At 42.2% G+C, this 14133-nt stretch overlaps 1 protein-coding gene across 1 annotated transcript in view; it reads right to left on the reverse strand.

Moving 5' to 3' along the window:
* LOC140470913 (immunoglobulin superfamily member 1-like) overlaps window positions 1-14133 on the reverse strand; it is a 43446-nt gene that overhangs the window by 13327 nt on the left and 15986 nt on the right. The window contains exons 2-3 of the mRNA XM_072566853.1: window positions 8900-9075; window positions 4109-4132 (exon numbers count right to left, since the gene is read on the reverse strand). Of these exons, the coding sequence (XP_072422954.1) occupies window positions 4109-4132; window positions 8900-9032 (157 nt within the window). The 5' untranslated portion in view covers window positions 9033-9075. The remainder of the gene's footprint in view (window positions 1-4108; window positions 4133-8899; window positions 9076-14133) is intronic.

Genomic DNA, 14133 nt, shown 5'->3' on the forward strand with positions numbered 1-14133 from the left:
CAATTCAAAGCATTTCAAAGATTTGGCGTATGCACAATGAGCCATCTGGACTTCTGTTCAAGCTCCTCGTGGGAGCACGAGGTAGCGCCAATACAGTCATCGTTGGAGCGGAAGAAAAGGTGGGGATTAGTGTCAGTGTAGCTCAGAAGATGGGCTGTTCCACGTGACTGACGAAGAGGCAGGCATAGCTGGGCCCATGCGGGTGCCCATGGCTAACCTTTTGATCTGGAGGACGTGGGAGGATTAAAAGGAGAAGCTGCTCAGGTTGAGGACCAGTTCATCCAATCGAATGAGAGTGTCAGTGGAAGGGTTCTGGTTGGGTCAGCATAAGAGGAAGCAATAGCACTTTCAGTGTGGCACCGTGACTCCATTGATTGAAACACCTGCCTAGTAAATAAGAGCACTTGGGTTTGCATCACAGTAGCGCCTGCTCGTTGTCTTTGTGCTTCAACTTCTCACAAGTATCATGTCATGCAATGCAACATCCTTCATTATGGAGTTCAATGCAGCTAAATGGGAGGTGATTCACTTTGGGAAGAATAATAGGAAGGCAGAGTACAAGGCCAATGGAAAGATCCTTGGTAGTGTGGGTATGCAGAGGGATCTTGGAGTCCATGTACATCCATCCCTGAAAGTTGGCATTCAGTTTAATGGTGCTGTTAAGAATGCATATGGTGTGTTAGGCTTCATTGGTAGAGGGATTGAGTTCCAGAGCCGCAATAACATGCTGGAACTACACAAAAGGCTAATGCAGCCTCACTTGGAACATTGTGCATAGTTCTGGTCGCCAAATTTCGGTAATGATGTGGACGCATTGGAAAAGGTGCAGAGGAGATTTACCAGGATGTTGCTGTTCTGGAGGGAAGCTCTTATGAGGAAAGGTTGAGAAACTTGGGTCTGTTCTCATTGGAAAGAAGAAAGCTAAGAGGGCATTTGATGGAGACATACAAGATGATCAGAGGATGAGACAGGTTAGACAGTGAAAGTCTTTTACCGAGGATGATGACATCAGATTGTACGAGGGGGGTGTAACTAAAAATTGAGGGGTCATAGATTTAAGACAGATGTCAGAGGCATGTTTTTTTTAACTCAGAGAGTGTAAAGGCGTGGAATATCCTACCAGCCACGTTAGGGACATTTAAACAATCCTTGGATAAGCACACAGATGATGATGGGATAGTGTAGGGGGATTAGCTGAGAATAATTCACAGGTCAGCGCAACGCTGAGGGATGAACGGCCTATTCTACGCTGTTTGTTCTATGTTCTATGTTCTAAATGGAGGGCTTCGAGGCCTTTGTCGCGATGGATGGATGTGTACAGGGACTCGATGTCAATGGTGAAGATGAGGCGCTGTGGGCCGGGGAAACAGAAGTCATGGTGAAGGTGGAGGGAACGTGTGTTGTTGTGATCATAGGTGGCGTGTTCCTGGACCAAGGGCGACAGGACGGTGTCAAAGTAGGCGGCGATGAGTTCAGCGGGACAGGATCAGGCGAGATGATGGGTTGACAGGAGCAGTCAGGTTTGTGAATTTGGGTAGGCGGTAGAACCGGGCAGTCTGGGAGTCCCGGGTTTGAGTCTGGAGGCTATGCGTGGGATGTTCCTTGAGGTGATGAGTTTGTGAATGGTCTGGGAGTTGGTGATGGGACGTGAGGTGTTGGTCGAGGGGAAAGGAGGAGGAGGTGTCCCTGGCGTGAGGCCTGGCTTCTGCTAAGTAGAGGTCCATAGGCCAAACTACCACCACCACCCCCCCTCACCCCTTGTCTGCAGATTTGTTGGTGACGTTGAGTTTGCAGTGGAGGGAGTGGATGGCTGCGCATTGCAAAGGTAAGAGTTTGAAGTAGTTGACTAGCATGAACAAGTTGATGTGGTCCATTTACTGACTGCAACTGGAAATGAAGACATGGTCGATGATGCCCTCCAACGCAACTCATCCACTTCCTCCATTTCACACATGAACACCACCCTTCCATTGCAACAATGACAGAACCCCGCTGGTCCTCACCTTCCATCACACCAACCTCTGGATACATCACATTATACTCTGCCATTTCCGCCAACAACACACAGACCCCACCACCAGGGATATATTTCCATCCCCACCCTTATCTGCATTCTGGAAAGACCATTCCCTCTGTGACTCCCCTGTTAGTTACACAACCCCACCAATCCACACTCCACTCCCGATATTTTCCCCTGCCATTGAAAGAAGTGCAAAACCTGCATCCACACCTCCCTCCTTAGCTCCATCCAAAGCCCAAAGCATCCATCCACATCCGACAGTGAATTGACTGTACTTCAAGACACATCATCTAATGTGTTCATTGTTCTCAATGTGGTCTCCTCTACATTGGGGAGACAGCATGCTAACTTGTGAAATGTTTCAGAGAACGTCTCTGGGACACATGCACCAAACAGCCCCACTTCCCTGTGGCCATTCACGTTAACTCCTCATCGTACCCTGCCGAGGTCAAGCAAGACCTAGCCCACCTCAGCCGTCAAATCCTAACCACCTATCATCTGGAGGAAGAACGTCTCATCTCCCGACTTGGGACCCGACAGCCACAAGGCATCATAGTGGATTTCGTCACTTTCCTCATTTCCTCTCCCCCCACCTTATCCCAGATCTAACCTTTCAACTCGTATCAGCCCCCTTGACCTGTTATACCTGTCCAACGTTCCTTCCCACATATCCACTCTACCCTCCTCTCGGACCTAATCACTTTCACCGCCACCTTCATCTACTTATCGCATTCTCAGCTACCTTCCCCCCAGCCACACTGTCCACCTATTTAACTCTTGGGCCACAAATTTCATTCCTGGTGAAGGACTTATGATCGAAACGTCAGTTCTGCTGCTCCTCGGATGCTGCCTGACCGGCTGTGCTTTTCCAGCACCACACTGTTCAACTCTATCAAAACAGCATCTGCAGTCCTCATTTTCTCCAAAGTAACAATCGTTTGGAGAACAGGGATTTTGATTTCGTTCCAGTCAGGTTCGTCCGAGTGCACACAGGAAGCATGAACACTTCAATGAACACAAATTGTCTTTGAATGTAATCAAGGGGTTGGGCGGCTGGCAGCCCAGTAACCCTGGAGAAATCTGCAGTTGGGCAATGACAGCGCAATTACTCGGGACGATTACTGCCCCAGTGGCGCCATTCAGAGACAAAACGGCAATTAGATTACTTCCAGTGTGGAAACAGGCCCTTTGGGCCAACAAGTCCACACCAACCCGCTGAAGCGCAACCCACGCATACCCCTACATTTACCCCTTACCTAACACTACAGGCAATTTAGCATAGCCAATTCACCTGACCTGCAGGAGGAAACTGGAGCACCCAGAGGAAACCCACGCAGACACAGGGAGAATGTGCAAACTCCACACAGTCAGTCGCCAGAGGCGGGAACTGAACCCAGGTCTCTGGTGCTGTGAGGTAGCAGTGCTAACCACTGTGCCATCATGCCGCCCATGTTCCAAGGGCTCATCTCATGATGGCAAAAAGCAGTTGCGTAAAAATCAGTTGAATTTAATAACTTTTATTTTGAAAAAGCACAAAGGCTATGAGGTTTTCCTGAGGAGAAAATATGGAAGCATAGAATTGTACAGTATAGAAGACATCTTTTAACATTCCAGTGTATATTGCCAAAAAAAACGACTGCTCTCGTCTCAGTTTGCACCATTTGGCCCACAGCATTGAATATTATGATACTTACATGCTCATACAAATTCTTCTTTTAAAATGCTATGAGATCATCACCGTGAACTCTAGTTCCAGACATTGCTTCCGGGTCATTCCATCCTCTTGGTGAAACAAAATCTTCACAAATACGCTGTAAACCTACTGCCTTTTGTTTGAAAGCAGCACTACCGTTCGTATTAACCCTGAAGCAATGGTGAACTATTGCTTATTATTCAGTTTCCTCATTCTCCGTCCTCTTATACACAGACTATCTAATCTCAAGTTTTCCTCAGGTATAATTGTGTAAATCCTAAGATTTTGCATCATCTCTGCCTGTTTCTTGTTGAGCGTTATCATTGTCAATACTTAAACATGTTCGCCAAACAGAAGCATTAGTAAGAAAACAATAGGAAATATGGGTTACTCACAGACTTGAGCATCCAGCGAGGCCACTGTAATATAGATTACACAGAAAATGAAATAAATTAGAGAAGATCTGAGTTCAAATTGTTCAGATTAAACTGGACAGACAAGAATTGCTGTTAAAGCAGATTTTTCTTTTTTTAAGATGAAAGCAGGATGGAGGGAAATGTTGCGGAGTGTGTGTGGGGAAGGCAAACATATTTTAATGCAGTGAGCGGCTATGTATTTGGACTGCATTGCGTGAGACTCTGTGAAGTATATTGATTCCTGAGTTTAAAGACAGGAACTGCATATATAGAAGAGGCGAATATGATAGTAAAACATGACAGTGGAATTATTTCAATACGATTCTCAAATATACATGTCACACAAAGTTGGTCAGTGGCTTTTAATAGTGCTGTATCAATCATTAGTATTCCGATAAAACAACAGGCAGTGGACGGTGAAGATCTCAAGCAAAAACACCAATTTCTGAAGACGTTTTGTAAATGTGGAAATGTCTTTGGAGAGAAAACAGGTAAAGGCTCCAGAGCAGTGACCCTGCTTCAGAATTGACTCATGTTATGGTAATTGTGAGAGCTGCAGTGAGAGGCCTGAGTGTAATATGGTTCACGTGGGCAGAAAGAAAACAAAAACATTATTCAGTTCAAAGCGAGCTGTTTGTTCTTTTAACACGTAAAGTTTTGTGGTTGTTCAATGTTTGAACCAAAACATCAATTTATCAAGGCGTACTTCAAAGAATTATCACAACAATTCTGAGGTCGCAAAATGCCATCGATGATGGTGTTTTACTTTCTTCATGTTGAAAGAACAACATATTCTCGGCAGTCTGAAAACAACAACAATGCTAACTCAGTGAACGTATTCTCAAATTCAATTTAAATGAACATTGTCCAGCAATGTAAAAAGAGATTTATCCAGCATGAAGTGTCGTACATTTTCCGTAGATAACCTATAAACAAGGTGTTGCCCAAAACAAAATGGCTTGGGAGAGAAAAACTACAACAAGTTACAAAAGCAGGAACAGAAGTCACCCATTACGTTCCAAGAGCCTACTCAGCCAAGCAAGAGAATCATGGCTAATCAGATCCATTTTCCTGCCACTTTCCCGTAACCCTTGATTCCTTGACTGATCAACATTCTTCTTATCTTATCCTGAAATATATAGGACTCTTTGCTTGCGGATTCAGAATCGGCTGTGGACACAAAAAACTCGCCATCATCTCAGTCTTATTTAGAGGACCCGGCATGTGGTGGCTCAGTGGCTAGCACTGTTAGCTCGCAGTGTAAGGGTACTAGGTTCGGTTCCAGCTTCTGGCAATTGCCTGTGTGGCGTTTGCACGTTCGCCCTATATCTGCGTCGGTTTCCTCCAACCATGCGGTTTTTTTTCAGGTGAAATGACCATGCTAAATTATCCATAGTGTTAGGTGCGTTAGTCAGAAGAGGGTGGGTTACTCTTCGGAGTGTCGGTGTGGACTTGTTGGGCCAAATAGCATGTTTCCACACTATAGGGGATCTAATCTATCACGACACCATCTGGTTCAAGACATTGCCTCGTGAGGTGACAACATTTCAGAAAATACTTTCTCAAGCTCCTAAATAATCCAATTTGCATCATATGAGACAAAAGCTTCACACTGAGGATCACCACCCTCCTCAAATTTCACTGAAATGGCCCAAAAGAAATAGTTTCGTCATCTTAACGAACAAAACACCTCTCATAGTTCTTCATATGTGATCTCATCAGCATTTTTAACAGTTACAGTAAGACCTCCTACTCTTGCACTCTAACACCCATTCCATGGGCCAGCTGCTGTCTGTGTGTGTGCTCGTTTTGTGTTATTTGTGCACGAATATTCCAAAATATCTCTGTGTTGCCGAATTCTGCAGGTTTTGTTTACATCTCAATAACACTCTGGTCGTTTGCACTTACTTACAAAATGAGCAATTTCACATTTTCCCAAATTATAATCCATTTGGCAAAATGTCTGCCTACTTACTTAACCTATGAACATATGTCGATAGACTGCAGCACTGACATGACTTTCATACTACCTATTTTTGGAGTTTTCTCCATATTCTGCATATTCGAATTCGTTTCGTCTTACAATTCAGTATTATATATTGTAATCTGTTACCAATCCTTGCGCTCCTCCCAGTGGCATCTCACTGTTTGCAGTGAACAATGTGGGATACCCAGACTTACACCAAATTGCATTTATGCCCATTGGCCTCTTTACAATTAAATGCGACTTCCATGAAACTTTTGTTTTTACATAGGTTATGTTGAAATGCTCGGCTCTGGTTTGGGGTTGAATCAAAAAATTATTTTCACAAACAGATAGTCAACTAATTGGAAACTTGCAAAAACGGGGTGACTGGTGCAATGGTGGAAGGGCAGAACCGGGTATTGATATTAGAGTTAACACTTCAGTGTCAGGTGACCGTTTAGCTTCAAGACTTTACTTACTTTAATAAGTTCCATGTCATTGTGTGAACAGGACATGGACACTGAAAGTCGTTAAATAGTTCGGGTAGGGTCTTTATGAAACTCAAAACGTTAAAAAGAAGGCGTTCACAAAAAAAACCAGGAAAGCTAACAAAACGTTATAAGAGCTGTTATAAAATGAGAAAATGCTTTAAACGGTTAACAAATTATAAGCAATCAAAATCAATTACGCAATTAGGAAGGAGGAGGAGGAGGTGGCAGAGAACATAAAGCAAGAAAGAGAGAGAGGTATGCAATTGAATATAATCACACTGGCAGTTGCGTTGTACTGAAGCATCACAAAGAAAAATAACATGAAAAAATATGTGGCCTGTTTAATATTAAATATCATATTTTGAGTGAGAGGTGCGGTGTGCAGAAAAAGAAAGCATAAGAAATATATTCCTCATACAACAGACGCTATTGGAATTCCAACATTGTTGCACATAGATGATGCATTATGTTTAGTGAGTGAAGAGAATTGAAATTCTGTAGTATGGGCGATAAAATACGATTTGTCAGCTATCTGTCCGTGTGCATAAGCTGCAGTTGTGTAATTAATCAACTAATGAGAAAGAAAAATGAATGTTCAAGTTATTCAGAGAAAAATGGCAGGTAAACGCAGAAGAGATAGTTTAGAATAGATTTCCTACAGTGTGGAAGCAGACCCTTTGTCTGAACCAGTCCACACGAACCCTCCGCAAAGAACCCACCCAGACCTATTTTACCTCTGACTAATGCACCTAGCACGATGGGCAATTTAGGATGGCCAATTCACCTGACCTACATACCTTTGGACAGTAGGAGGAAACCGGAGCACCCGGAGGGAAACCCGTGCAGACGCAGGGAGAATGTATGGAGGAACTCCACACCATAAGTCACCCAAGGCTAGAAACGAACGGTTGTGCTGAGAGACAGCAGCACTAACCATTGAGTTGCCGTGCCAGTGTCCTGTTGAATGTATGCAGATCACTGTAGAGACCACAAAGCCATTGCTATTCTATTGTTCTTGAAAATGGAGGAATGTATTTGATTTTAAAGGATATCAGAGCAGTTCTACTCTGTTGGCTTCTGTGAGACAATACTTGGTTGAGAACTAAACGTTCAGCAGGAACAAAACTTTCGAATTGATCATTTGAAAAATGACCGGTGACGTTACTTATGCATAAAGCATTCTGGAGTGGCTTCTTGCGGTGCCAAAACATTCTAGCTCTCTCTCGTGATTGAATATCTAACCAAGGGCAGCAAAGTTCAGCATGCGATTGTGCAATTAAAGGTGGAGGTGAGGAAGCATGTCTCAACTTTAATGGCTGTAAATCTCTGGAAATCTTCCAACTAAGGGATATGTGTGTCTTTATTCATGATTGCGTTCAATTGATTGCTAATTTGGAACCTAACTAATCCTTCTAGTGAGAACACATCCAAGTCGGACAGCAGGTATGTTTCATTAAGTCATAACCTTACTGAATAGAGGTGAAAGCTAATTATGCTGAAAAGCTGTCCATGATCCTATTTCTTATATATTTACTTGGAAGTATACTTTCAGCACCTATCAGGCGGATATCAACTTGTGCGTCACGCAGCAAGTTTACTGTAATTCTTAATTTGTCAATTCTTGATTTACAGAAATGTTGCAAAATTCAAATTTCAACATTGCATTTAAACTTTCCTAATACACGACTACATTTTCATTTGAAATCCACTTTCTCATATTGCTTTTGATACTGTCTGATTTGACTTAAGAACAAAATGTTAAGACATTTGTTTTGTGTATTTGAACTTTGGTTTTCTTTCAAGAGACAAAGTTATATTAGTCCACTGAATTTCCAACAAGACCAGAGTGGCACGAATTTAAATTGAAATTGTTTATGTGAGGAAGGTGCACAAAACTTCAACAAATCAACAGTCAGAAAGGCGAGAAGCAAAGAGATATTTGCATGGTACGGATACTGAGGTATGGATAGAATATCTATGGACTTGTTAGGCAGATGACAGATCTCAAGAGGAGAATTGCCATAATCATGGTGATATGATGAGAACTTTAGGTATTGTGCAAACTTGTGTAGGTTTTAACGTGACTGACAAGTTGAGTAACCCATGGAAGAAGTCGACCAGGATGATCAGATCTGCAAGTGCTGAGGGGGAATTAAACAGAGGGAGAAACCCCAAGGGATACAACAGGATTGCAGTGTTGAAAGCAGAGTGAGAACCGAGAAAGAAGTTACGGAATCTCATTCTTTCCGCCAAGGTTTCATTATAAATGCAAACAAAAATCCTTAAATGGGGAATGAAAACAAACATACTCACCAAACATCAGCAGAGTTGTTAAGACTCCCATCTGCATAAGAGATTTCGAACAATCCCACAACGTTTGGAGGCAATAGTTTTCTGGCTGTTCCTCTGACTGAGAGCAGCACTTGAATTGTGCCATACAGGACATTGCAAAGAAAGGAAACTAGTGGCTTGCATATGACGCATCAGAGCTAGTGAATTAAAATAAATGGGCAAAGGTGTTGTCAAACTGGATAGGGATGCAGTGGCATGTTTTCACAAGTGCAAGCAAGTTCAATTGCACACGGTATAAAGCACATCATCAGCTGTGCCAACCCAGGAGCAATTGAAAAACCGAGATCAACGTTGACCTCAGGCAACATATTCTGCATTCTCTTCCCCGCCTTCCCTTCCAATCCAACAAGTAAACCCAGGCCCCACAGCCAACTGTTATGGCGAAGGCCAGACCCCCTCAAAACATTTCAAGAAGCTCAACCAGACCCTCACTCCTCTATTTGTTTTAAACAGGTGTAGAATAGATATTCCACGAGAGATGCAGCTGTCCCAACCACTCAGTTTTTCAAAAAAAAACAGGATTCATTCAGGCATATGAATAAATTGTGAACGGAAGAGAACCGAACTTGGAATGAGATAATTTTACTGAAAACCCAATCGACTCTATCACAACTTAATTAATGCTGTTCCAAATACTTGCAATATTCCCATTTAAAGAAAAAACTCGGCAAAAAAAAAGATAAAATCAAAAACGTAATCTTACAGTAGAGAGATTTCTGAGTGAGAGAGGAACAACATGGAGCTATTCAATTGGATCCCGAGCAGCTTCTCTGGGTTCCCGGCCAGAAGTCGGCCAGCAGCTGGCTAAAACCAAACCAAACCAAACCAAACCCTGAACTTGGAGAATTAGTCACTCTCCTTTCATTGTGTAACTATATTTAAAAATAAAACATTTAAAAGCTTTATGAAGTAGATATTTCCAAGCATATTGGAACCTCTGCCATTGTGACGCCCTCTAAAAGAAAAGGGCATTGTAACAGTTCCTGATGAAGGGATGATGTCCGAAACGTCAATGCCCCTGCTTCTCGGATACCGCCTGGCCTTCTGTGTGTTTTTCCAACACCACAATCTGAACTGTGAACTCCAGCACACTGCAGTCTTCATTTTCTCCCCCATCATAACCTTGTGAAAGGGGCAACGTTGTCACTCGTGCCACTCCATCCAAAATCCACACAATGCTTCGGAAATATGTTCCAAATCGGATCTACCCCCTCAGTCTCGTTTGTGAACACCGTCCAGTCGTTGTCGTCCACCCAAAGAGAAACATACGCACTATTTCTATTTCATGTTCGTGGGAAAAGGAAGCCCATAACTAAATACTTCGTGTCCAACGGCACCAGCATGAATATTTACCTATTAAGAGAGGTTCGCAGCTGATGGTCTATGCCACACGGGCTACTGAGTTTAATATTCACCTTGCCAGGCCAACTTTCAGAGCCACAGTGAACTTGGCCGACCTTGCTTTTCTCATAAAATAAGGATGCCTGTTTCTGTCTACACTGGAGAATTAACTTCACATTTTTACCCGGCAAAAAAAAACAAGAAGATAGAAACAAAGAAATACATGTATATATATGAAAGAGAAAAAGATCATGAATAGACCATTTGGCACATCCAGTCAGCTCCCATGTTCGACGTACTGACAACTGATCGCAAACTCTGGAGACTGTTATCGCTTTCTCCCATATCGTTTGACCCCTTTCGCCATCATGACAATATGACTTTATTGAAACATTCAATGAATGACCTGAACAACTTTCGTCAGCAGGTATTCCCCAGGGTGAGTAATCGCTCATGAAAACATTTCTCCAAATCGTAGACCTAAATTTCCGATATTGTATTCTTAAAGCCCCATGAAAACAGGAAGGACGACAAATGCTGTAAATAAGAACCAAAAAAAATTGCTGGAAAAGCTCAGCAGGTCTGGTAGAATCTGTGATCAGAAATCAGGGTTAACTTTTTGGGTCCGGTGTCCTTCCTGCGCATCCTTTACGTTTTGTAACTACGTGGATATTACATATTAGATAATGGACTGCAACATTTTGCTGGTTATTTATGTCTCACTAACACCTTTAAGGTGAAGGGTGGAAGGTATAGGGGAGATGTCAGGGGTGGGTTCTTTACCCAGAGAGTGGTGGGGGCATGGAATGCGCTGCCCGAGGGAGTGGTAGAGTCAGATTCATTGGCGACCTTTAAGTGGCATTTGGATAGGTACATGGATGGGTGCTTAATCTAGGATAGAAGTGCGGCACAACATCGTGGGCCGAAGGGCCTGTTCTGTGCTGTATTGTTCTATGTTCTATGTTCTATCTATAATTTCCTGCTTGTTTTTTTTTTCTACCTGATCCACCCTTCCACGCTTTATAAAACTTTATGAACGAACATTCATAACTTGTGGACCATTCTCGTTCTGTGATGTAGATGGTCGATGTTAAATATTTATCCATCAACACTCCCACTGATATCGCCAACATCATGTCCGCCCTAATGGTGATTTACTCAACTCCTTCTTCGTCCTACACCCTGTGTTTTAATTATGTTTGGACGCTATTCTTGCCCTTCTTTGTGAAGACAACATTCAACTATGATTTTCCATTTCTTCCATCCCTTTGTCTTTTGCAACTTGTCTTTTTTTTCTGAAAGCAGGAGAACTTCATTTGTACTGATAATGTTGAAGAAGGTGACGATAGAGAGATTCCATTCAATGATTATTATCCGACAAAGTTTGATACATTCCGCAACTGACTTCCACAATTGTAACTTTGAAAATCAAAACCAATATGAAACAAGTTAGAAAAATGGAGATAGGTGAAGGTCAGACCAGTTAATCTTGCAATAATATTAGAATGCAGGAGGGTAGGTCATTCGCAATCCCATTCACATATCTCAGACCGAAGTGTTAGCATATACTTCAACTCTAGTCTTGTAAAGTTGGCAGAAGGAAAGTGACACTTTTCCCTCCATAGTGAATCAGCGAAAGACGCAGTTAATAGTGAGTGATGTGATAAATTCTTGATTGCTGTTCCATTATTATGTCAAAGAGAGGTTTGTTCACTCTTCAGAAATGAGTACATAATACATTCAGACTCACCGTGTATTCACATATTAAGCTCACACGTAATTAATTCAAACTTGTGGAACACATACTTACACATATACTCTTTTGTGCACAGGCATTCTATCCCTGTTACAGAAAAATATAAATATATACAGTCTCCACTCATATAAATGCTCATATGCACATGCACATTCACACTCATTAGTACACACAAGAATGCACACCCGCAATGTATACATGCACACTGCCACATGCAGATGTATTAAAAGACTAATCTCTTCACACAGATATCGTATCAGTTTATGTCACCAACAGAGAAGTCTCCACAAAGTTTGTGTCAGGTCATCTCACTGGAAGAGGATTCGTTTCACGCATAGAATATTCCGTGCCTCCCCCATATTAAGGGATAGCTACGCGAAGAGTATTCGACAGTGCTCTCGCTGCCACCCGTGTTCTTCAAGCAGGTACTCACAGTATATGTAACTGAGAGAGGGGATGTCACACACAGGGTGTGCTGCTACCTCTGGCAACGAGCAGTGTCCTTCAAACAATGTACAGCTACCTATCAAAGGTAAAAAGTAAATTGGTCGCTGAAAAGGAGGGAGGCATAAAAGTGTGTTACTGTGGATTGATGAGCCTGACGTCTTTAGTTGGAAAAATGTTGGAGAATCAATTGTAGAAGAAATCATGAGGGCACATTCAGAAAATCATAATCCCTTCAAAGAGTATCGGCAAGGTGTAATGAAAGCAAATCTTGGTTGTCTAATTCATTGGATGGTTCTGACGAAGTTTCTAAATGAGTGGACAGAGGGCAATCTCAAGATATGTTTTATTACTACTTTAAAAAACATTTTCGACAAGTTACCTCAGCAAAGATTACGTCATATGGAAAGAACCCACGGAGTTACAGGTCGTGTGATATGTAATTGATGTGGTAAGACAATGGGCTCTAGACAAGAACCTACATGTTTGAAATAAAGGTTTCTTTCCTCAGAATGTCAAGGAATGACAGCTGAGCTTACATTGGCAAGAGTTATAGGACTAAAACTATTTACAAAATATTTGAATGACTTCAAGGTGGAAATCACATGTCCTGCGCCCATATGTGCAATGATACAATCACCAGGTCGAAAGACAGGTTTTGAATGGGTTGCAAACAGTTTATGGAGCAGCAGTGATAGGTTAAGTTAGTGAACACAACGTTGGCAAATGAAGGATAGTATGGCAAAAATATGGCGTTATAAATGTTGGAAGGGAGAAACACAGAACAAAATGCTAGTTAAATTCAGAAAGTCTGCAAAAGGCTAAAACAGAAACGGACACGAGCACAATTCTGCATGGAACACAGACAATTAGCCACAGAATCAGCAGGCAAACTTCAAAACTTATGCAATACTGGTCCAAGTTTAAAGGGGGTTGAGTTTGAGTAGGGAAAGACTAAATTCAAATGTGCAAGACGCTGATGCAACCACGTTTCAGTAGTCTGAGCATTTTTACAATTGCATAGAAGGCAGACAACACTCATCATAGTGATCCAGGAGTGAAAGGCGGATTACTTCATGAGCGAAAGGTAATTAGGTTGGGACTATACTCATTATTGTCTTTCAAATGGAAGGTGATTTTATCGAAATATTTCATCGAAGTGTTAAAGAGAGTAACTACTGAGAGGACGTTTCCCCTCGTGTGTGAGTTTAAGATCAGACAGGATTTACTCTGAAAACAGGGACAACAATTTAAGACAAAAATAAACATACATTTCTTCCCTCAGAGCGTTCCGCATCAGGGAAATCATTTCCAAAGACAGCTGAGATCGTACATTATATGCATGCGATTACAGCAATCATAGATAAATTATTGATCAGCAGACGAATCAACAATAATGAGAGAACAATAAGGACCTGTGCTTAACGATTCACTTCATCTTCAAAAACAGAAACTACAGACACACCAACAGAACAACCATGGGATCTCCAATATTGAGGGGTCTTGGCAGAAGCAGTAATGCAGAGACTCGAACAAACAGCTCTGCCAACCATCCAACCCAACTTTGGGTCTGCGACGTGGACGAAACCTTTGTCATCACTAAATGAAACAAATGAGCGGAAAATTTCAAGACCATCATTAATCCCCTGACTGG

The sequence above is a fragment of the Chiloscyllium punctatum genome, chromosome 52 (genome assembly GCF_047496795.1).
Source record: "Chiloscyllium punctatum isolate Juve2018m chromosome 52, sChiPun1.3, whole genome shotgun sequence".
NCBI lineage: Eukaryota > Metazoa > Chordata > Chondrichthyes > Orectolobiformes > Hemiscylliidae > Chiloscyllium > Chiloscyllium punctatum.